Here is a 24642-nt window from a genome sequence, read left to right on the forward strand (position 1 = left end):
AGGTCACCTGGTGTAAGAAGGTGACTAAGATCCCGTCAGGAAGACACGTACAGAGCCCACGGCCTTAGGCCAGCAGCTGCCTACGTAACGAGTGAACGTTGGCTTGCTCTGCACCAGGCCTGAAGGTATCAAATGATCGCTGAGCAAAAGGGAGATTTTTCAAAAAGAGAAGAATGAGGTCAGACGTCACCTTGACCTTTCCTAGCTTAGGCTAAACTCAAACGGAAACGACTGGTAGCAGGAAGGGGGACGGGGTCATCAGTGTCCTGACCCCAGGGCCTGCCTGGGCTGACAAGGAAGAGGTGACAGAGTGGGGGGGGGGCGGCTTGTGAATCACACTCAGGGGAGCACCTTCATGCCCCCAAAGAAAGAGGCTCCGGCCACTTTTCTTGCCACACACAGCCCTCTTGCTCTATTATATGTCACTTCTGATAGCAACATGGACAGGTACCAGAGAGTTTTCCTCTCGCCCCACTGCAAATGAGGGTTAGGCGGCGCCTCAGCCCTGCGAGGGCTGAAGGCCCCCCCCCCCACCCGGCCCCAGCTCAAGCTCAGTCCTGACACGCAGGGATGCAGAACGAGGGGGCAGAGCCTCTTCCTATTTTCCAACAGAAACTAGGAATTTCAGTGTCCGTGACACCTGTTGTTTTTGAACACTGGACATGTACTCAGAGGGGGAAAACAGGCAGGGACACGGAAGGGGGCCGCGCTGGCCCGCGGCCTCCGGCTCGGGACGCACCTCATCACGTTGTCGTCAATCTGCATCAGGGACGTGGCCGTGTGCAGGCGGCTCAGGTCCGAGGCCTCCAGACTCCGGGGCTTCTTCACGTGGTCTCCGAAGAGAGCTTGTCTGCAACGAGACCCGGAAGCAGAGGACAAATGCAGATGAAAGACCGAACAAATCATCACATCGTACACGTGAAACACCTTTCAAGTTTATGTGTCAATGATGCCTCGGCAGGCTGGGAAGGTTTTTTCATTAAAAAAATTCTAACGCAGGCCCCGGCTGGTGTAGCTTAGTGGACTGAACACCGGCCTGTGAGCCAAAGGGCTGCCCGTTCAATTCCCAGTCAGGGCACGTGCCTGCGGTGCAGGCCAGGTCCCCAGTAGGTGCCACGTAAGAGGCAACCACACACTGATGTTTCTCTAAATCTCTCCTTCCCTTCCCCTCTCTCTAAAAATAAATAAGTAAAATATTTTTAAAAATTTCTAACGCAGACAATAAGCACAGCCAAGCCCGCTTCCAGCCCAGAGGCTCCTGGACCTCAGAACATCTCCGAGCTGGCAACGCTGACTTTTAAATAACTGCAGAAGGACGGTGCCAAGACCCAGTCTTCCTTCTGAGGGCAGCTGGGCAGACTGGACACGCAGAGGTGATGCGAAGGGCTTTTCCCCAGGAGCCCAGTGGTGTGGCAGAGGCAAGAGGGTGCGGGAGCTGGACCGGCAGGAGATGGGGTGACGGTATTGGTGACAACCGTGATGGGTCACCACTGAGATCTGCCGAGAGCTACTGCACGCCAGGCCCCGCTCTAGGCGCCGGTCGGGGGCTGACCCACCGAGGGGTGTGAGCAGGGCAGAGGCAGGGGCAGCGTGGTGATCCGAGGACTCCACGCTCTGTACCGGGAGCTGGACTCCGGTCACACCGCTGCCCGGGCAGAACCCCAGGACCCCCAGACACACAGCACAATGAGGGGAAGGTTCCTAAGCAGTCACCGGCCACCCTCAGGATGCTGAATTTGGGGAAGGATGGTGTAGAAGTGTTTGCTCCTCTTGGGTTTAACTGGGACTGATGAAAGCTGACAGCGATCTGGTGAATTTGGGAGCTTGGGACAAGCTTGCTTCTTTTTAAAAAAATTTAGTATATGTTGATTTTTAGAGAAAGAAAGAGGGGAAAGTGATTTGTTGTCCACTCCTTGACACGTTCGTCGGTTGGTTCTTGTATGTGCTCTGACTGGGGATCGAACCCACGACTGGGCCTATGGGGACGACGTGCTAACCAACTGAGGGGCCCAGCCAGGGCCGGGACGAGCTTGCTCCGAAGTCACCAAGCTGTCGGCAGAGCACCTGCAGCACCGCTGCCCCTTTACTTTCCCTGAGAAACAAGCGTCCGGCTTTCAGTGACTCCAGAATAAGCTACGCGAGGACAGGCTGTCTCCCGAGAGGGTGGAAGGCGCCGCACCTGTGCGAGAGGATGATCTTCTTCATGTTGTCGGCCATGAGGAAGTTGTAAAAGCGCCGGCAGTGGTCCCACTGCATGAAGGTCTCCTGGGCCCTGAAAGAAGCACAGGGGAGTGATGGGCTGCCTCCTGCTTTTGCGACCGAGAAGTGCCTGCGGGGAGAGCCCCGGTGCACGCCGGGGGGCGGGGCCGACGGCACTACCGCCACCTGCGCGGAAACCTTTGGAGATTGCAAAACAGCGCGGCTGGGCCCGAGACCCCAGTGAGACGCCTCTCCAGGGACACGGGCTCTGTCAGGGTCACTCCCAACACCCTCTCCCAGCACCTTGGCCTCCTCGTAGTCACAGAACCTGCCGGTTCCAAAGTCTGCTCCAACTGAACCCTTTGTTTGGCTTCCTACCCTGTAACCATGATTTCCTGGCTTAATAACCAGAGTGTGTAAGGTGTGGGTGGGTGTGGAGAGGTTCGATGTGGGGAAAAACCTAAAGAAATTTTATTTGCTGTTTGGTGTAAGCCCCGATGCAGCTGCTGTGGTGGAACTGAATCAGAACAGGAACTTGAACGGTAGCCCCCGACTTGACTGGGTAGTTCACCAAACTGCACCAGACGCCTCTCCAAGACTCAGTTTCCTCATCTGCCAAATCTGGGGGTTGATCCAGAGGATCCGTCTTCACACCCCAGATGCTCTGGGGCTGAGGCATCTAAGACAGTTCCCTGGCCGGCCCAGCAGAGGCGACCTGGGGGACCTCGGTGGAGTCTCCACTGCTTCTGCTAATGGTGGGTGGGAGTCTGTAGGCAGGGAATTCCACAGGCCAGGTGCCTGGCCAACTAGTGGTGTTAAGAATGAGTCTGCATTCAGGCCTCAGCATTTATAACTGAGTTTCAAATGATAAGTTAAACCGGAGAGTTGGCCTGAGTCTGACCACACACATGTCCAGGGCTGGCAGGCAGCTACCGGGGCTGAGGGGACATGTCACGTCAGCTATATCTCACAGTGCCAGTGCAGTGACGCCCTGCCTTCGTGGCTCAGCAAGCCATCAATGTGAGTCTGCCCGGAGGCAGCAGTCAGCCCTTGCTAACGACAGCAAGCAGTGCTGGCTTCTGAGCCAAGGACTGGCTCTAGCTCCGGGGGAGGCGCTGCTGGGAGGAGAAGCCACAGGGAGGGGAGGGATGACTGACAAGCAGTGCTGTAGACTCAACCAGAAAGGATTTACCAGAAGCAAGGCCTGGCGCCTGGCCCTGGCAGGAGCAGGAGAGTCCTCCCTGCTCCACCCTGGTGTACCGGATGCAGGGCTGCCATGGTCCAGGTGCCCAGAAGGCTCATCGCCCTCAAGCCTTGGCAGGACAAAAAGGTTTCGCTGGTGTAACGTAAGGCACTGCCCTTCAGAGGGCAGTCCTCGTATAAATGATGAGGGAACCCGAGCCCCGGGTAGCAGCAGCCCAGACAGGGCGACGGGGGCTCCCTGACCTGCACGGGACCTTAGCGCGGCTTCAGAGCTCTGCGCTCCGAGGACAAAGCTGCCCATCTATCTCCTCATGGCAAGAAGCTCAGGTGAGTTTTGAGTGATTCCGAGTATGGAGATCTTTGTGGCCTGGAAGAGGGGTGGTGTGGATGGACCACGTCTGCAAAATGCATGCTTCCGTGACAGATGGAAGTTTCCTATCTCCTTTTTCTAAAACATTTCTTTAAAAAGTTAAAGTATAGGTAACATACAATACCACACTAACTTACGGCACACTAACTCAGGGTGCTGTAAGTCTAGTATGGTTAGCGTGACCCTGCTGCTGTACGGCACGCCCCGTGACCTCCGTGCTCTGCAGCTGCAAGTCTGTGCCTGTTACTCCCCTCCACCTTCCCTGCTCACCGCCCCGCTCTCCTCCCCTCTTGCAGACACCAGTTTCCTCTGCGTCCTCAGCCTCTCCAGCCTTCTCGGCCTTCGTTCCCGCACCTTAGTTTGTCCAGCGTGCTGAGCGTGTGCTCTTGCCAACAGCAGATGGCGCTAGAGCAGCAAAAGGAAATGAGGCTGTTCCTTGTCACTTAAGATTTTGTTCAATGAAAAGAAACGCCCTACATCCTCCTACTCATCAAACCCAGTGCTCTCTGAACACAAAGCCAATGTTTGCAGTAATTTCACAGCACTTGGTTTGGGAAGCGACTCTAGAGACTCCAATTTTACAGATGACTGCAGGCTTGTGGAAAGCTGGTCTGGGAGTCGGGTGAGGGCAGACCAAGTCCCCAGGCCAGGCCCCCTGCTCTCCTCTCTGTCACCCCAGGGACTGGGCAGGAGGGCACTTAGGTTAACTCTGGGTGCACGACGGCAGTGCACTGGCAGCTGCATATTCCTGGCCAAGCCAGGACAAAGGAACGTGTCCCTCCAGCCGGCCCTCTGGAGAGCAGAGGGGAGCAAAGGGGAGGGTTACCAAGGAGGACGAGGGGACACCCTAGTCCCGCCACGCTACAGCTGGAGAGACCGCGGGGAGACCAGTGCAGCTAAACGTGGCCAAATATCAGGAGTCCCTGTGAAACGTGTGCAATGCAGAGTCCTGGCCGTACAGTCCAGATTCATGAACCAGAATCTCCAGGACTGGGGCCCGCGAAACTGAATTTATTTCTAACACAATCCCCCAAGTAAATCTTAATGAGGTGAGATGGTCAATCACTAGTTTGCCGGGCGGGTCTTTGGGATCCACTGACCCAACTACTTCTCGTTTGACAGTGAACAGTTACTGCCTCCCTTTCTCGTCGGTCAGACCCATTAGTAATACTGAAGACATTATAGTGAAGGGTGAGCAAAGGAAAAAATATGAACGCCTGTGAAGGGTGTGGAGAGAGGTGTGTGTGGTGAGAGACATCTGGGACAACTCCGGTCTCCAGGGCGACTCGGAGCAGACCACATCCTGTGACTCATCCTGGGGGGTTTGGTTGGCAGGAGACTAAGAGGCAAAATAAACCTTTACCCAGTAAGTCATCTCCCTGGTGGTGATGTCTAGGATGCCCCAGAGGGGAGGGTACTTGAAAGTGAGGGCAGAGGTTAAATGGCTTCTGCAGACCCCTTCCCACACTATCTGAGACTCAGCTTTCCTGTAGGAAAGGGGGGTGGGGGTCTGGGACCGTGAGGCCCCACTGCCAGACTCCGGTTTGCCCGAGGTCTCCTATGTTCCTTCGTGAACCCACGGTTGTACGGACTCCTGGAGCGCACACAGACTAAGTCTTTCCGCAAAGACTCCACAGGGAAAGGGCAGCTGTAAGGGAGGAGCTTTGGTTTACTCAACTACACATCTGATCCCAAAACACAGCTGCATGTCCCAGGCTTGGGGGGTCGGATGGGACAACCTCCACATATGATGTGGAAGTGAACGACCCATAAACTTCCGCTTGGTCTCTGCCATGGCATTTCCCGTGGTCTTCACGGAGCAGCGTCTGGTCCACGGGGGCACCTCCACGAACACTAGGAACCGGAAGGCCCACGGAGGAAGGAAGCAGGGGCACGGGGCGGGGCTCACTCACCTCAGCGCGCTGTACCCCTGGCACACGCTGACACAGCACAGGACCTTCTCCTGGTTCGCCTGAGTCTCCCCCAAGTATTTACACACGATGTTGCCGCCCAGGCTAAAGCCCACGACCACCAGCTGGGTCAGGGGGTATGTCTTCCTGATGTAGTTCACCATGGCTCCGAACTCCCAGGTGCAGCCTGTGGGCAGGAAGGGGAAGCACACGTCAGGTGCGACAAAGATGGAAGAAAATGTGAGCTGGAAGGTCACGACGCAGATGCCAAGATAGTGACAGAAGTGTGTGTGTGTGTCTTTGGCTACCTGGAGAGAAGTTCCCAGGTGGCCCCAGGAGAAGAGGGAATATGGCAGCAGTAGTGCCCCTGACGCAAGGCACCAGGCAGCATGTAAGATGTTCAAAGGGAGTGGTGAGAAAGCTGTCTGGGTGCTCACGGAAATCAAGAGAGGCTCAGCATGTGCACGGGCATGTGTTTGCCCACAGATGCACACAACAGCAGGAGCAAAACCCTTTGGACCTACAGCTTCTTAGGCTATAAAACAGGATGGGTGGCTGTACCCATGTGCATCATGATCCGTGGTGTTAGCAAAGGCACCAGCTGCATGTTATTTGCAGGATCTTCTTGTGGGGGAGGGAAGGGAAGACAAGCTCCGGTCCTGAGGGATGGCCAGGGTGCTCCGAAGGATCGGGAGAGTGTTCTCGGTGACGTAAGGACAGGGTGCCGAGGGAGGCGGACCGGGTCAGAAACACACAGAGGAGACCTATGGACGGAGAGAGCGTGCGGGCCTTGCTTGCCCCAGAGGGATGATCTCAACGGGCGCCCCCTAGGGAAGCTGGCAAAGTGAGGCTGTGTCTCAGCAGCTCTGTTAAGAGAAGCAGGTTGGCGGCCATGCATGGAGAAAGGAATTCATCACGTCCTTCTGAGGCCCAGCCCCAGACTCAACCTAAGAAAAAACCTAACAGGGAAGTGACGGGCAAGAAACACGACAACCACAAAGAGAGTTTGGATTTTGTGTCTGTTTTTAAAAATACAGATCTCTGGTCCACCGAATACACTTTTGGGGACTTCATACTGTAGATGTAGGTAAAGATGTACATGTGTGTGCAAGAATGTCCACTGAAGTCCTGTCTGAAGTAGCAAAGGACTGGCAAGAACCTAAATTTCCACCAGCAGAGGACTAGTTAAACTGCCGTGAAAGAGAACGGCATCGAGTCTGATTGGCTGACGTGGAATGAGGCCGAGCCATCCGCCGAGGGACAAAACCGAGGGGCAGAGAAGGGACTGGTGCCACCTCAGGTGGGTCCTGAGTCTCAAAGGGATTAGATGGGCACACGTATCTAATCGCTAAAAACTGTAGCAGACGCTGATGTTCTGGGGAGGAGACTTGGGGGACTAGGGTGGGACGGGGACACAATTTTACTCATTGTATTTGGAGTTTTGCACTATTTGAATGTTTTCACTGCATATGTACACGACTTTTTCAGTAAAAAATCCAGCCACTTAAAAAATCAGGCGAAAATAAAGAAAAAGATTTTAAAAGATGTGTAAGTTCCCTGGACCAGGCTCACCTGTGCTAAAGGTGCCCCCCCGCCCCATGCGATGGCAGGGGTTTGTCCGGCTCCAGGTGGGCACGCTGTTTGTCTGCCTCAGCAATGGTGTGCTTTAAGCCAAGTAAATTCTTTAACTGCTCACCATTCCCTTGGGGTTCTTCCTAATTTTATTCCTCCTTGGATAGTTCTTTCTTTCCTTCTCTTTTGTTCTAACATTGAACAAGCCTCTACTGCATTTCCAACTCCGTCCGGCGAGGTGGTCTCGGTCCTGGTCACCACTGTGTCCCAGGGGCCTGGCACTCAGTGGGCACCTGGTTGACGGCACCTAAATGTGTGACCGGAGACGCTGCCCAGGCCCCAGGCCCTGGACTGGGGCTGACACACAGAGGAGGAGGCCAATGGAAACATAAATGACTTGCCCAGCCTCACAAAGCGGGCGGGCGGGGGCACCACCGGCCTTTGGACCTGCGTCAAACCCCCACGCCTAAGTCCTTCTCCTTGTTTCCTGAGTGTGTGAGTAAGTATTGTTACCACAGGGGTTTACACTTTAGTGCAAGTCTTATTTTCTCACCATCTGATTTCTGTTGCACACATCTATCGTTCCTCAGGTGTGAGGCTAATTACTTGAGACCTAGGGCAGATGCCAGAGCAGCAGGTACAAGCGGGTCTGCTGAGGGGCAGCTGTGGCTGACTGTGCTGGCACTTCCGGAGCCTCGATGCTTCAGCCCAGATGCGTCTGAGAGGGACGAAAGGCCGGCCCTGCCTGATGGCGGACAAGCTGCTGGGTGTTTGTGGGGAGCGGCCACCTCTCCCCGGGGAGGGGCAGGCAAGGGCACGGTGTCTGCCGGCCCCAGGACCAGCCTCTGGTACAAGCGGGGCCCTCCCAGGGTCTCCACCTGACGTCGATCACCTAACGCCCCCAGTGTCTGGGGGGCCCCTCCCTGGCTGTTTTCCTAGGAGCTACAGCAATCTGTGTTTTAATACTAGGAGGATTTTGATGAGGTTCTCTGTATTTAATCCTTATGGGATTAGCACCAGTAACAAGCTTTACGTTTCTAATCTTGCTGCAACTTTTTACAGCCGAGATGACATATGAGACACTAGCCTGGCCTTGGAGAGGTGACCAGGGGCCGTCCCGGAAAGGCCGCCTGCGGAGCACAGGAGGCCTGCTTCCCTCTGGCTCCCGCCCCTCAGCAAGGGCAAAGCCAAGGCTGCCAGAGGCCACTGTTCCCGATGTCACCACCACGACTAAGTGGGCGCCGATGCGGGACCTGGAGACTGGTGTTCACTGTGGCTGCAGGCTCTGAGTCATGGCTGCGTCCTCCACACCCGCCTGGGCCTGGCACACGGTGGGTGTGTCACCCGTGGTCGCGGGGCAGGAAGGCCATCCGAATCATGTGGAGTGAGAGCACACTCAGACTGTGGCTGCACTGGGAGAAAGGGCCTTCAAAGGGTGACTGAGAGAAAATGGGGTCGTTCGGGAGGGCCCTGGCCTGATATGACCGGTGTCTTTCTCAGAAGAGGCCATTAGGACACAGGCACAGAGGGACCGACAGGACGGCCACTCCGTGACAACATGGAAATGACGGCTGCCTACAAGTCTCAGAGAGAAGCCCCGGAGGAAACCAAACCTGCCGACCCCCCGAACTTGGGCAACTGGGAGACAGTGAGCTTCGGCACTCCTGGCCACCCAGACCACGGTAATCTGCTGGGCCTTCCCAGCCCACAGACAGTTCCCCGAGGGCCCGCGTGTCTGCACGTCCCTCCCTGAAGCAGTCTCGGGTGAAATGACAGGCTGTCTGGGGCTCCTCCAAACCGTCTTTGAAATGGGCACGCGGGAAGGGGGTGGTGGGGAGCTGAAACAAGGCTGGCATCAGCTGAGCAATTGTTGAGGCTGAACAATGGGTACATAGGGGCTTCCCTGGGTTCACTTTCATGTTCTCGCTCTTTCATATATTTCAAAAATTTCTATAATAAAAACTAAAAAAAAAAAAAAAAAGCCCTGGAGAGGAAATAAGGGATGTATAAGAGCTATACACCTCTGTGGCCCTCAACCTGCGGGGTACCCGAGGGCCCAGGGACAATGCTGACCTGCACCAGGAGTTCTTTGTGGCACAAAGGCAGACTTGAAGGAAAACACCACATTACTGCACAGGACAAGTAAATGCTATAAAAACAAACTCTCCCGAGTTAATGTAAACATTACAATTCCTAATAAATGCTGTGGTGTGCCGGGCTCGAGTCCTCTGAAACTGACTCTTCCTCCTCGGGGAGAGTGTCTCTCCCTACCTGTGATGTCAGGCCTGGCTGACGGATGGTGACCAGTGTGGCCCCTGTCACTTCCAGGCAGAAACTTAAAGCTCTGGGAGGTGACCGAGCTCCAACTGGTGGCTGTGCCATTATCCTCGGTCCTTGTGTGAGGACAGCGATGACGGAGACACAGGAGCCCCCAGCCACTGTGGGATGGGTGTGTACTGTGAGGCAGAAATAAATCTTTGTTTCCGAACCACCGAGACTGGGGGTGGGGGGTGTTTACAGCATAATCTAGTCCATCTGACTGATACAGAAATTCAACACAGAATTGGACAAACTCATTCTCAGGTTTGACCGGAAGAAAAAAAGGCAGGAAGCCAAAAGCACATTCTGAAGAAGCAGTGGGTCAGGGTAATGCTACCAGACATTAAGCCGCATGACGGAGCAACAATAACTGAAAGTTAACAATGGCGTTCGGTGTAGAAATGAGGGTCAGCCTTCCCCTGTGAGCTCCAGGCTCTGCCCCAGGACAGGGGCAGTCGCAGGGCCCACCCGTGTGCCCCTCGCAGCTGGGTGTGCAGCCGACACTGAGAAAAGGAAGGCGGAAGTCACAGTGCACTTGTGGTGGGCACAGAAGCAGGGGTCTCCCCCTGGCCACACCCCCTGCTTACCGTAGGTGAACATGCGTGGTGAGGTCAGCTCGATGTTGGGCAGGGCGCCCAGGTGGTTGAGCACGGCGCACCGGTAGCCATTTTTCTGGGCATAGTCGACAAAGGTGCGGATGTACTGCTTCTCGCTGTGATTGGCGATTCCGGGGCAGATGACCATGGTGACATCATCTACAGGATGGAGAAAGAGATCCGGGCTGGGTCCAACAGACAGAGACACAATGAAGGGGCACGTTACACGGCCCTGGCTTAGGAAACAGGAGGAGGGAGTTTAACATACATCTTTCCCCTCAACTCTCTGGGAACGGCATCTTTCCCGGTTTCAACTTTCCACCTCTGTCCTGGCAGGAAGAGCAGTCTGGTTAAACTAAATTTTGTGCTTTCGTGGTAGAAGTATGAGTATTAGAAATGAGGAAAAACATGTAACTGGAAATGGCAGAGGAATAAATATTTGAAAGATCAGCTACAAGACTTGTAAACGCAGTGTGAACTCCTAACCTGTCTTTTATTCATTCCTCCTGTGACTGTGTATTGGGAACCTGCCGTTGCGGCCCCTGGGGAGCCTTACATTCCAGCAGGCAGACAATAAGAAACCACGCAGTAAGTTAAAGTGTGGCAGGCACCCTCAAGCACTGCAGTGGAAGGCCGTGATGGATTTACTGGGAAGGAAACTCACGGCCGGGGAGGCAGAGGCCTGGACTGGAAGCAGGAGGCAGCGCCGGAGTGTGACCTGAATGACAAGGAGGCGGCAGCCCTGTGTAAGTCTGGGACAAGCATTCCCGACAAACTGAACACAGTCAAACCTTCGTCATTAGCTACTCAGCAGCTCTATTACTTTAAGTAACTGCGAGTTTTGTTTACTGGAATCTACCCGTAAATATTGACCGAGGTCCTGTAAAAAAACGCAGGTGCCTTTGCTTGCTCCAAGACTCAGAAGCCTTGTTCTCATGTGGTCAGAACAGCATCTAAAAGGGGCTGCCTTCTGACTCCACTTCCGCCAAGCCCTCACTGTGCAGCGTCCTGCGCTTGTTGTGCAGGCTGATGGAACAATGGACATGAGAGGTACTGAGAAATGGGGGTCCCGGACCCCTGCCTGATAAATACGACCTTACTGGGTCTTCCTGTCCACGGAACCTAATCAGAGGGCACTGAGGGCCTTGGTCACCTGCTGTCATCCAACAAACAGGACCACTCTGCGCTGCTCCTCTAAGCTCCAGTTACGCAGGGATAAGGAGGCACCATCCTGGCGAGGATTAAATGAGATGACAATATATACAAAGCACACAGAACAGTCTGGCTTCTGTCACTGCCATCAAACCAGAGGCCTGGTCCTGAGGCGCCTGGGCTCCAAGTTCTCCTGCATCCCCTTACACCACGATTTCATGAGACAGTTAATGGCATTTGACACTGCTTTTAAGCTGTCCCTGGGGACTGGCAGGCACAGGCAGGAGCTAGTCCTTGCCAGGTGCTCCTGAGTAAGGTGTTCAGCAGACCTCCCACCAGGCCCTGGGTACGCCGGATGGTAGGAGTCAGCAGCATGAGCATGTGCCCGGTGCTCCCTCCCCAACTGCTGCGCCTTCTCTGAGCGCTGACCCAATCACACAACCTGGACCCGCTCACCTCCAACGCAGTGCTCGGCCAAGGGTTCGAAGAGGTCGAAGGTTGAAGTGGCTCCATCAGACATGGTGATGAACTTCCGGTGCCCGTATGGGTGTGGCGACCTCACCCTTCCCATCTTCCCATACAGGGCGGTTTGGATGTGCCCACTCTTCCCCCAGATCAACGGAGGAATGTATCTAAGAAAGAAGGAGACCAGGGGTCAATCTCCTCCACCTTCCTTGAATAATGCTATGAAAAATCCTTTGAGCAAAAGTCTTTACAACTATTTAAGATTTTTTTCTAACCAATTCTGCACTACACATAAATGAGAGTTTTAAACCTTACAAATTCATGTCACGACTTACTCCCTGCCCCCATGCATTAATATATCCTGCAGCAGATCAGCATTAGAAATCAACCAGGACATGCTTACACGGACAGGATTTCAAAATCAGGGTGTTAAATAATTCCTCGTGGGTTACTTCCACAACGCAGAATAAAAAGAAAGTATGTGATATGTTTTAAACAGGTGACAGGGTTAGCCTTGTTATCAAACGAGCTGATGCCTATAAAACAGAAGCAGAGCGGACACACCCTGAAGGCTCACTTCTCTGCCTTCCCCTAACGAGAGAGTCTGTGGCTGTGGGGGTCGCCCCACCCCCAAAGCTGTTCTGTTACAGTGGGAAGGGCTGCAAACTCTCCTAAGAGCCTCTGTGTGCCTTGTACGTACGTGTATATGCACGGTACGTCCCAGGGAATGCTCTGGAAGGACAGAGCAATGTAAATTGGATCACTGAAGGGTAAAGGCTGGTTAGCATGGGTAAGGCACGACGTCACCCTCACAACCGTCCTTTGAGAAAGCAGGAAGTGACTGGCTCTTGATAGAAAACATGAAAACCACAAACTAATTACTGGGAAAACAAGTGCGCCAAGATACAGTTAGGGAATGTTTACGGCTCAGACCACAGTGCAAGAGGATCAATCCCACGTACCGAATTGCTGTTGGTTTCCCTTCTGCAGCTTTGAGCCCAGGCCGGACGGCTGGCCAGGGTTTGCGTCTTACACAAACTAGAGTTGTGCAATATAAAGTGGTGATGACATCGACCCTTCACCTGTGTTACATCACAGTGGCGAGCACTGCATTATTATCAGTAGTTTAGGCTATTTGTCAAGTCATGCCTATCATTTCTGTCAGACCAGATGATCCCAGACATTCTTCTTAACTTAAACCAGGTTTACTTCTTTTTTTTTGGGGGGGGGGGGAGGAGTAATTCATTAAATCCACACAAACTTAAGAGATGTGAAGCTATCACCTTAAGGAAGCCAGTTCCCAGAGGAGCTTCCTCTTTGGGGACAGGGAGGAGGGGGAAGAGCATTTTACGATGTAAGGACAGGAAGCCGCTTGCCAACGTGGCCCAACGGTGCAGACCTCAGAGCGGAAGCCATGGCGTTTGGAAAGCAGGCGAAGGCATTGATAAGGACGGGTGGATTAAAACAACAAAAAGCGAGCTTACGAAAATCCCATCAGTTGGACGATGGCATACTACCCGAGTCTGAGACGCAGGATTTATGGAAGGTTTCGGACCACCGACCTGGGTGACACACGGTGCCCCGGTGAATGTAAAGACTCTTTTCAAGCCCATCCTCTTGCCGCCCATGGGAGCCAGGCCCGTTCAGCCGATACAGTGAGCAAGCGCGTGGGGAGGATGTGCTGCGCGAACACAGTCCCGACCCACACGGCAAATCCGAAAACACAAAGGTACACCGAGGTCTGTCCAGAAAATGCCCAGCCATTGTAAACACAACAAGACCGGAGCACGTGACATGGATATGACCTGGCAGCCTAGGAAAGTCAACTGGAACACGCATGTGTGAACAACGAGGACTTCACTGTACTAGTCAGTGGGGGCGGTAGCTGCCATCAAGTGAGCATGTGCACTGTGTGGCTATTGCATTAAAAATGACTGAGCCAGTAGAGCTGCAAATCTGCATCAAATTTTGTGTTAAGCTTGAACACTCCTCTGCAGAAACTATTTGGATGATTCAGAGGCCACAGCTGTGGGCACCTGGTGATTGGCAGCTTCATCACCACAACGCCCGCCAGCTCTTGCATCACGTCTCGTGCAGAGTTTTTGGTGAAACTTCAAATCACCCAGGTGACTCAGCCCCCTCATGGCCCAGATTTGGCACCCTGCAACTTCTGCCTTTTCCCAAAACTAATATCACCTTTGAGAAGGATGAGATTTCACACAGACGATGAGATTCAGGAAAATATGATGGAGCAGCTGATGGTGATTGGGAGAACTGTGTGAGGTCCCAAGGTGCCTACTTTGAAGGGGACTGAGGTGTCACTGTCCCCTGTACAGTGTTTCTTGTGTCTTCTTCAATAAATATTTCTTTCACAGCACACAGCCGGATACTTTCTGGGCAGACCTTGCACTTACAAAACGATAATCGCCATAACAACAGGAATTTGCCTGCGGCATGACTGGTGTCCAGGTACTGTGTTCTTCACAGGGCATCCGGCGCCATTCTGAGCCGGAGCCGCAATAAACTTCTCCAGGTGTGTATGTGTGTGTGTGTGGCTAAGAGGCTGCCTCCAGACCACCTGAGGCCATCTCAGTTCACGTAAGGTCAGTGGTGCACAGGGGAAGTCCCACAATCTTTAATTTTACGGCAGTGCCACCTACTGATCAAGCATTGTTTTTAATTGACTTCACATTAACACAACCCCAGGGTTTACAAAACTGAAACTGTGGGCAGAATTTTCTGCGGTCGGGTTTTTCCATGTGTTGTTTATGTGACTTATCCACAGATCCCACACACAAACACACACACTGAAAACAAAAAACCCCAGAATACGTGCCTAGTCACTTGGTTTAGGTCAGAAAGGAAATATGGACCAAAACAATGGAAAATTTTGGAATTCATATAAACACTTAAGAGAGGGGATGAGAAAAGTACATGAAGGAACATGCTTTACTCTTACTACCTGCGTGGTAGCGTGTCTGAAAATGCAGCTGCCAGGTCCCGCCTCTTCCTGTCTCCACAGTCCATCTGCCCTAGCAGGAGGCAGACACCTCCCCGCCCTGCCTGAGTGCAGACTGGCCTGTGACGTGTTTGGGCTGGCAGACTGCGGTGGAAGGGATGCTGTCGGATCTGGGCCTGGCCCCTCACAGGCCCGGAGGGCTGGTGGTTTCTGCTCCTACCTCCTGGACCTGGCGCCGTGTGCTAAAGAGCCTGGGACTCCATTACCCTGAGAGGAGAGGTCACGGGGAGTGGGCCTAGAGGCTGCGAATGGAATCCAGAGCTATGCACGTTTGGAAGTTTAGAGAGAGGATCATGAATTGCCTCCCTCAACAGATGGACCAACTGGCACTCCTACCAGTTATGCATTAAAATGACTTACTGTCTTCCTCACCTTCAACAATCATTGGTGTTACCAGCATTTTACATTTGGGCCACTTTGACAGGCAAAAAAAAAATGGTATTTCATTTCAATGTGTTATTTCTTAAGTTTGATCCAATCTATGGTAAAAAAAAAGTTTCTTATTTGCATTTCCCCAATTCATATATTTATTAATCACTGTATTTCTCTTGTGAATGGTCTGTCCGTGTCCTTGGTCCATTCCTCTATTACTTTTCCTTTTACTTTGTTAAGTATCATTTTATCACCTCTATATTAAGTCTTTATATATTATGTTGAAAAGGTTTTTGCTCAGTCTCTTGTATATCTTATCTTTTGTCTTACATAACGTATATATTGTGTTTAAATCTGTTTTGTTTTCTATTAAAACCTTTGTGCTTTGCATTTAGTTTTAAAAAGACCAAGTCTAACCCCCAATTATATATTCCCCAATATTACCTTCTACTACTCTTGAACTGCCCTTGAATCCACTTATTTTTGTAAGCGATGAGGTAAAGATCTACCGCATTTTTTCCTAACAGCTAATTGCCCTTCCACCACAATGGCCCATTGTTTCCCTACTTACTTAAACCATCACTTTAAATACACACCAAGTTTCCAACGACACAGACCTGTTCTACGTGCCTGTCCTGGTGCATCATCGGTCCACTCAGTCACTCTCGTGCCAACGTGACACTGCTTCTATCAGGGCCGCTCTACGGAGCAATTTGAGAGTGGAGAGGACAGGCCTCCTCCACTCCTTTTTCAGCGTTTCTAGGTGGGTTTTTGCTATTTTATTTTCCAGATGAACTACAGCAGCGGCCCGATCTCTAAAAATCGTGGGATTTCTAACTGGAAACATACAGGACATAATTATTTTACCCTGGGGAAAACCAACATCTGCACCACGTCGACGTGTCCCACTGAGGAGCGTGGAGCGTCCCTCCGTCACCGGGGTGTTTATGTCCCACAGTAAAACTTTACAGCTCACTACATGTTTCAATGCTCGGTTTTAACTGCACTGATTTGCATGCACTTCTACATGTATTTTTTTTTTAAGCTGTTCTTAGAATCAACATCTGGGCACGTTTAGTCCTAATCCCCTGGAGGCAGAGGTGATGGCGTCCAGTTTGCTCACCGTAAAGGGGTTTGTCCAGTGCTGTGCTGTGGCCAGTGGCTAGTAAGTGCTCGTCACCGAGAAAGCGGTGAGACCACAACACAACACAGGGGCCAGCCTGTCCTCATCCTCTGGGCCTAATTATAGCTGACATCTGGCTACACTAACAGAACTGCCCGTGGAAAGACCGCCAGGGAACTCTGGGCCCCCTCCCGCCCCACCGCTCCACGCACACACGAGCAAGGACAGACGGTTGCTGCGTCTTATGCTCATCTCTGTCCCAAATCTCTGGGCAACCACTTTTTCCTACGGGACCCAGGTCCCTTGGTTGTGGATCACACCACATTAAAGCTGTTGAAGCCGGAGTTTGCTGTTATTCCCTGGTTCTCTCAAGTACCCCTCTACCAAGTCGGCACTGACTGGCGCACAGTAGGACGTGTATAGAGGCTCAGCCTGAGACGGAGCGCCCCCACTCCTGGCAAGCCCTTTTCTGCGAACCACATGCCTGTCAGCAGGGCCTCCTTGGCATTTCCAGTTTGTTTTGGATGGGATGCTCTGGTTAAAACAACAAAGCCCGACTACGACTAACTTAAGAAGGGGCTGCACTAGCAGGACACAGAGGCGGGTTTTGATTTTCATTGTCTAAGTGATCAGCGATACGGAACACCTTACTGGGCCATTTTCCTCCACTGTCTCTATGCTATCTCTATCTCTAATATTAATCACCATTTTAAAGGGCTCGGGGGCCTGGGAACCAAGCAACCAGGGTTCGATTCCCAGTCAGGGCACATGCCTGGGTTGCAGGCCAGTTCTCTCCCTCTCTCCTTCCTTTCCCCTCTAAAGATAAATAAATAAAATCTTTAAAAAAATAAAAAAATAAAAAAAAATAAAATTGACTAGTTGATATATATTGTCATTCTCTTGTTTGTTTCACAATGGCCGTTAGTGGCAGAATTGAATCAGAGTAAAATTGGCAACGGTTAGAACCGCACGTGGCAGGATTTAGCACTGTCTGAAAACTAACAGAATTCAGTTTTCATAGAAGCGCTTAGATGTGCAAAATTTAACCCAGAGAACTGCACCTGGTGACAATAATGGCCACAAGAGAACTGGCTACAGCATAAGCTGTGGTCAGTAATATAGAATACAGACGAAAAACTGATTCCTAGCTTTGTAGTAAAATCTAAAGGGAAAAAAAAACTGAATGAAAAATGTTAAGTATTGTATTAAAAACTCATCATGGAATCAAACTGGCTCGGCAGAATCTGTTCCAGAAAAATTTTTTCAAAGAATCCTCTTTAATGCACGCATGCCCCTGAGGAGTAACAGGTGGGAAAGAATGGGATGGGTGGGGCGGGGGAGTTGGGAGTCGTGCTGGCCTGGCTGGGGGGCACCTGGCCACCCCGGGGCATGAAGGGACGTGTTACAGACTGCAAGTTTATGCCCCCCCCCCCCCATATTCACATGTTGACCCTCCAGCCCCTGAAGTGATGGGATTTGGAAGTGGACTTTTGGGAGGTAATTAGGGCAAGATGAAGTCACAAGCGCGCAGTCCCATGGCAGGGCTGGTGCCTTTCTAAGAAGAGGAAGAGAGACCGGAGCTCACTCTTCCCACCCTGTGAGGACAGAGCAAGTCAGGAAGAGAGCCCTCAACAGGAACCCAACCTGCTGGCACCTTGATCTTGAACTTTCCAGGCTCCAGAACTGTGCAAAACAAACAGGCCACCAGCCCGTGGCGTTCTATCACAGCAGCCTGAGGGAGCCGAAGGTCCTCATGAGTCCCCCGACTCTGAGCAGTGGCGTCACCACCACTTTACGGACGAGACAAACAGAGTGTGGACTCGCCTGGTGTCACAAGGTCCACACTCAAGGTCCGGTCTCGGAGTTCTGTGCAGAAGTCTTCCTTCCGTGTCACACTCCAGGCTGCCAGCGACTCCCTCAACCGGAACTTAATCTCGTACCTGGTCCCCCTCCCGCCGCCCCGTCTGATCAACCGTCAGCATATTGTATTAAACCTGCTTCTCCAAACTGATCACTGGATTCGCTGGGACTTCTCTTTGGCATCACTCACATACAATAAACACACACACACACACACACACACACACACACACAACATCTCTTTTATTTTACACGACTTTGCACAACTGCAACCAACTTCGTGATGGGACTGCAGTTTTTCTGCAGATGACCCTTCTGAGAGTAATTAATGGGAATATTCACATTTGATTATTCCTATGATGAAGCCAGAACGCTAATACAATCATACTGAATATACCCCTAAAGATAATGAGGCCCAGGAGAGGGACGGCAGCAAGAGCGAGAGGATGGAGGTACTTCGGGAAAGGTGAGAGGTGTCTGAGTTGGGGGGGGGCAGCCTGTACCCCACTTTCATGAGTGACAGTAAACCAATCGGGATGAGCACCAGCATAGGTGGGGGGGGGCACTGGGAGCAAAGCTCGTGGAAGCTCCAGAAGTCAGACGACTGAGCCGCAGGCCTGTGTGTATGTGTGTGTGTGCACGTGTGCCCCTGTGCCCCTGTGCAAGCTCGTGTGCACACAGGGAAGGGGCCAAACCCTTCAGAGTTCAGGCGAACGTTTTACAGATCCTGGGTCCTGACCTGCCAGAGCCTCCCCTCCGCAGGCCTGGGGCCCAGGACTCCTGCTGCCCCCACCACAGACCCCACGCAGCCCGACGGGCCTGGAGCCAGGAGGGCAGACCCAGGCCTCCTCGCGAGACCGGCACCTGGGCTCCCCCTTTCTCCGCTAGGACATAGCAGCCCCTTGTGAGCCCCTCCTTTTCAGAAGGCCAGATGTAGCGTGGACTCTGCACTGCATCATCCCAGTTCTGCTGGGGCAAGACTGAGGTTGGGAAATGGCCACATCATTAATCTCGGAAACAAACATCTCGGGCCTTTTATCTCGAATGACAAGTGGCGCATTCAGCCTCCCAAACACTCATTTACAGGCTCATCAGAAATAGGCTGTGAACACAGCATTTCCCCACTGCAGGCAAATACTTCTTCACAGCTGCCACACATTACGTTTCACTGTCGTTGCTAAATGTTCTATTCCTGAACGGCAGGCTTTTCATGCACAGAAAAATTCCAGTGCAGAGAATGTTTTGTTTCTCCCTGAAATGACCAGAAGTGGCCACATGGCTGAGAGAGAAAACATCTCCTCTTCTGGTAACTGGCGTCTAAACACCAGGCAGAGGCTACAAGGGCAAGCTGGCGCCTCTGTGGCCCACTGTGTGAGCTACGAAACCCAAATGTACGAGAGCACAGCACACAGCTGAGTGACAATAAGACCACTTAAAAAAACCCAAGCTTTTTTGCTCTAAGGAAAAATAAACTGCATTGTAAAGTTCAGAGGAAACCAGCTGAAATGCATAGAATTACATCACAGGTTAAATGTGTCTGGTCCCACCGTGTTCCTGTCCCAACACAGCGTGCAGGTTCCTCGCACTCGGAAGCACAGCCATCTCTGGCCGCGTGTGTCTCAACCTGGCTTGCACTCGATGCTTTACGTGGGCCTGGAGTTTATGACGAGGCTCCAGGGTTCCACACGACAGCTGCCATTCACTGAAGCAGTCCTGCCAAGAGCCAGTCAGACACTGGAGACCGAACTGGGAGCAGGCATCGCAGCTCCTGGAGCCCCACAGCCCAGGTGCTCGGGCCAGAGCGCCCATACTCTGCCTGCTGGCCTGGACTGCCCACAGGAGGCACCGCTGCTGGCCTCCTCTTTCCTGTGGCAAAGTTATGGACTTGGAAAAACCATCAGTGCTAACCAAGCAGGACATACAAGCAGGGATAAAAAAAAAAAAAAAGGGATTATCTTCTGGAGGGCGAGCCCCTTGTAGTACGTACAGCCTTTCCCCACTAGGCGAGTGTCCTAGGAACCCATCTGGATCAGTGTACCAGCTGGCGTCGTTGTGGGAGGCCATGCTCGGCCTCAGTGAATTGTTTCTTGAAGACTCTTTTAACGGGCTTGCCCCTTTCATGACTGGTGATTTATGAGAGCACCTGCCCACACTGCACTGAGTGTTCAGCAGTTTTTGACCGAAAAATGGCATGACCCCATGTCCCACCTTTTCTGTGCACCTGATCTTGCCCTGAGCGGTATTTTTTGTTTCATAGGATGAAAAGAGTCCTCAAAGGAATACATTTTGTTGATGTAGAAAAGGCAAAATAAAAAAATGAATGAAGCTTTGTTGAACTAAAAAGCATCAAAATTGACAAGTTCAAAAATTGTTCTGAGCAGTGGGAAAAATATCTCCATAGGTGTACGGCATCAAACGGAGAGTACTTTGAAGGTGACTGAAGTTTAAACATGTGAGAATACACCATTTTTTATAAATAAATTTTGTTTTCCTTGGTCGCCCATTGTACGCTGATACACGGCACACAGGACACCACTGATGTGTCCCCCCCACCCCGCTCACACCCCCTGAGTCTGGGGAGCAGGTATGGACATGTCAATAGTCTGCCCTTCGGCAAACCCAGGACCACCTCAAAGACCTGCGCTGGGCTGGGCAGGAGGGACGGTGGGCACTGAAAATGCACATCGAGTTTGCTACTGTGCCCGCGGGGGGGGGTGTGAACACCCAACGGTGAAGTTCCCGAGTTATCTACGTGGCATTGCCCTTTACGAACATTTTGATCAAGAGATGACTGCGAAGATTACGATGCTGACATTCAACATGAGCACATGTCTGGCCTTTCTTTGATGTGTAGAAGAGAATTCACGAAATGGCAAGCGATGAAGTCAGAGAGAAGATGGGTTCTTAAAAGATGTAATTAAAAACCTTCATCTTTTGCTGGTCTGTATATGCACAGAGAGAGCCTTGCTAATAACCCACAGCCAAACCCCGAGTCCCCCCTTGTCCCCAGGCAGCGCGCCACCACGAGGGGACAGGAGGGGCATTTTACACTGCTCTTCGGGGCCTGGGGGCCCGGGAGAAAAGAGCTTGCGCTGGAAAACTCAGCATCTATAAATTTAACAGGTATACAGTCAATATAATAACAGGATGTTTGTAGCTGGATTTAAACAAGCATTGTGAGGTTCACGGGGAAAAATGAACCGGCTGTGATAGCCAAGAAAGTTATGAGAAGAACAGTTGTGAGAAGGGATAGCACCGCCCCCCTGTCCACAGTCAAACCTACGTAAAAAGCTACAAATAAGCTAACAGTGTCTACATTCAGGGGTATCGGCAGACCAGGAGAGACTGAAATATGCATAAATACCTCCTGAAACTTCACATGAGTGAAAGACGGCATGCCCATAAACGGGGTAATGATGGGTTGCCCAATAAATGGTGTGGGGCAAAGGGCGGCATCTAGAAAAATATTAAATCGGAGCCACACTTTCACCAGGATAAACTCCAGAGGGATCAAACAAAACATTTCAAAATAGAAAATGAAATCGTACACATGCTAGGATAAAAGTTGAGATTTTTTTTTTAATAATCCTACAATGAAGAGAAGACCTTTCTAAGGAACATAGAAATCCCAGAAGCCATAAAAGAAAGGATCGACAGATTTGACTATGCAAACATTGAAAAAAATTCTGCATAGCAAATACCACCGGGGGCAAAGTCAAGAGACAACTGACAAACTGGGAACAAATATTTGCATCTCCTGGCACACGGGCTGGTCTCCCCAGCACACAGTGAATGGGTTCTCTCAAACGATGAGGAAATGGACCAATGGCCGTCAGGAGAACGGGCAGGAGCTACCCAAAAGGAAGTGAAAATGGTTCTTAAATGTAACAGAGAGGCACAGCACCTTCCCTCAGACACTTACCGACAATGAGAAAAACAGTTCTACCTACTGGACAGGCAGGTACCAAAGAGCAGGAGAACCCCTCCTGTTGGCCGGGTTTTGGGGAAACAGACACCCTTTTGGGGGGTATGTGGGGACAGCCCGAGGGCCCTGGGTAACAAAACTTCCCCCACACGCACCCTCCGACCCTGCCGCTCCACTTCTGGTTTGTCCCACACTGACATGGTGTGTGTATCACACAAACACACAATTACCTACTGCGGCGCTGGGAAGCAGAAGATTGGAAAGGAATAACACCTCCATCTAGGAAACTGGTTAAACAGACGGTGGCCCATTACATAACATGAAGCAGCCAAGACATAAGAGGGGGAGCTCTTCCTACAGTCTTCTGGAAGGATCAGTGCTGTTCCACGGAGAAAAGCAAGGTGCAGAAGGGCCTACGGCACGCGCGCTGCTACTCGTGCAATAAAAGGAGAAGTGTGTGTACGTGTATGCGAGCAACTGCTGTTTTTGCAGGCAAGAAACCGGAGACAGCAGCTGAAGGGAGCTGGGTGGTGGCCGGGGAAGTCTTTTAATGTAAACGTACGACCTGTTTTTGAAAAATAAATATCAGGTCTAGAGTAAAGGATGCTTATGACATGCATAGCTATTATAAATTTACTGATAACACAGGAGCCTTTTGACAGCAAGGCTGACACTGAAGGAAAAAACAAGGTCACGGATTCTATTATGACCTTGACTGGGAGAGCTACAGAGGGAAAATACAATAAAAAAATCATTAAAGCCCTGGCTGCTGTGGCTCAGTGGGTTGAGGGTTGCTGGTTGCTGGTTTGATTCCCAGTCAGGGCACACGCCTGGGTTGTGGGCCAGGTCCCCAGTAGGGGGCACGTGAGAGGCAACCGCACATTGATGTTTCCTTCTCTTTCTCCTTCCCTTCCCCTCTGTCTATAAAATTAATCAATCAATCTATTTTTTAAAATGTTGAAAAGTGTAAAAAAGAAAAAGATAAAAGAGAGAACGGCGGGGAAATGCAGCCCCTACTGCTTGAGCAGGAATCTAAGTGGAAGGAAGTGCTACAGCTGCCCTGAGCTCTCCGGGCTGCACAGGCTGAGAGCGGCCGCGGTGGGTGGCTGGGGCCCAGCCCCACTGAGGCGGCAGCCCTTTCCCCCTCCCCCTCCCCCGTGGCATGACAACGCAGAAAAGCATTTCCTCAAACAGTCCCCAGCCCAACCCTTGTGAAAACTCCCGGCAGCTAAGGTACTACATCCTCATTCTTGTCCGCACACCGGGAGAGCATCGTGAAATCACAGACATAAGCAGGTTGTAGCAAGTACAGTTAAGCAAAGCCCATCTCTCTCTACACGCGTAAGGCAAATGCGCAGGACAGTGGCTGGCGTCAGCGCTTATGCTCAGTATTAGCAATAAAGTACATACGGCTTTCCAAACAATAAAGGACAAAATGTTTTCTTTTCAGAGACTTCTTTCACTTCATGTCAGTTTGAAACAGCTAGATGAAACCTTATTTCTTATACAATAAAGTTATTTCCGGGTTTATCGTGGGATATAGACTAATAAGTAATTTCAATGCAAATGAATGTAAACTATATTATGGAAGGTCCCAGACACTAGCTATTTTGGGAGGTAATTAGTTACCATAGCTTAAACTATGCTACCTTGACTAATACTGTACCAATTTTATATTGATTCAACTGCCGGAAGTTCCTCTGAGTATCAAACAATGTTTCATTTTTAAAAGTTTCTTTGTTACCAAGGCTGTGAACGTGACTTGGTGTTTATTACTAGTATTTCCTCATGTGGAAATTTTCTAGTCATATCCTTTACCCACTTATCCACTGAGGTCTTACTGATGTTCAAATATATGAACTTGGGGTTCACTATATGTCCCGTTTCACTTATGCAATTATCTAGCTAATATTAATATCAATATAAAAATAGCTATAATAATAGCAGCTATGCTTATTAAAGTCTTACACATGCCAAACATCCGATAAATCATTTCACATGCGGTCTTTTTATCCTCATCCCGAACCTATGAAATTTGCATTCTTGTTTTATAAATGAGGAAGTAGACTCAGCAAGGCGCAGTTACCCGTCCAGCAGGGGGCAGCGGTGGCATCTGAGCCCAGGTGGGCCTCAGCCCCGCCCTCCCCATCCCCCCCCCCCCCCCCCCGCCCCCCATCCCTCTCCGTGGGGTTCTGCCCTCACCTTCTCGATCTGGGGGAAATGTTCATGCGATTTGGCTTTCTCATCTACTTTCCTATTTTTTTCTCCTTCCTTTCTCAGCTTTTGTTTCCTCACTTGCTTCTTTGGTTTCTCTGAGCTGACTTCCTTTTTCACCCTACTATTGAAAATCCATCCTCAAAATCCCCTGGTTCTGCCCTGGCTGGTGTGTGGCTTGGTGGATTGAGCGTGGGCCTGTGAAGCAGGGAATCGCAGTTCGATTCCCGGTCAGGGCACATGCCTGGGTTGCAGGCCAGGTCCCAGCGGGGGACACATGAGAGGCAACCACACATGGATGTTTCTCTCCCTCTTTCCTTCCCTTCCCCTCTCTCTGAAAATA

At 51.4% G+C, this 24642-nt stretch overlaps 1 protein-coding gene across 2 annotated transcripts in view; it reads right to left on the minus strand.

Annotated features, from left to right (window-relative positions):
* Positions 1-24642, minus strand: part of ABHD2 (abhydrolase domain containing 2, acylglycerol lipase) — a 60994-nt gene that overhangs the window by 9978 nt on the left and 26374 nt on the right. For both annotated transcript variants that reach the window (XM_037145040.2, XM_053658858.1), the window contains 5 exons: positions 11778-11953; positions 10161-10328; positions 5686-5869; positions 2180-2272; positions 740-850 (listed from right to left, as the gene is read on the minus strand). In XM_037145040.2, coding sequence (XP_037000935.2) covers positions 740-850; positions 2180-2272; positions 5686-5869; positions 10161-10328; positions 11778-11953 — 732 coding nt within the window. The remainder of the gene's footprint in view (positions 1-739; positions 851-2179; positions 2273-5685; positions 5870-10160; positions 10329-11777; positions 11954-24642) is intronic.

Source organism: Artibeus jamaicensis, unplaced genomic scaffold, assembly GCF_021234435.1.
Source record: "Artibeus jamaicensis isolate MK-2021 breed Jamaican fruit bat unplaced genomic scaffold, CSHL_Jam_final scaffold_612, whole genome shotgun sequence".
NCBI classification, from domain to species: domain Eukaryota; kingdom Metazoa; phylum Chordata; class Mammalia; order Chiroptera; family Phyllostomidae; genus Artibeus; species Artibeus jamaicensis.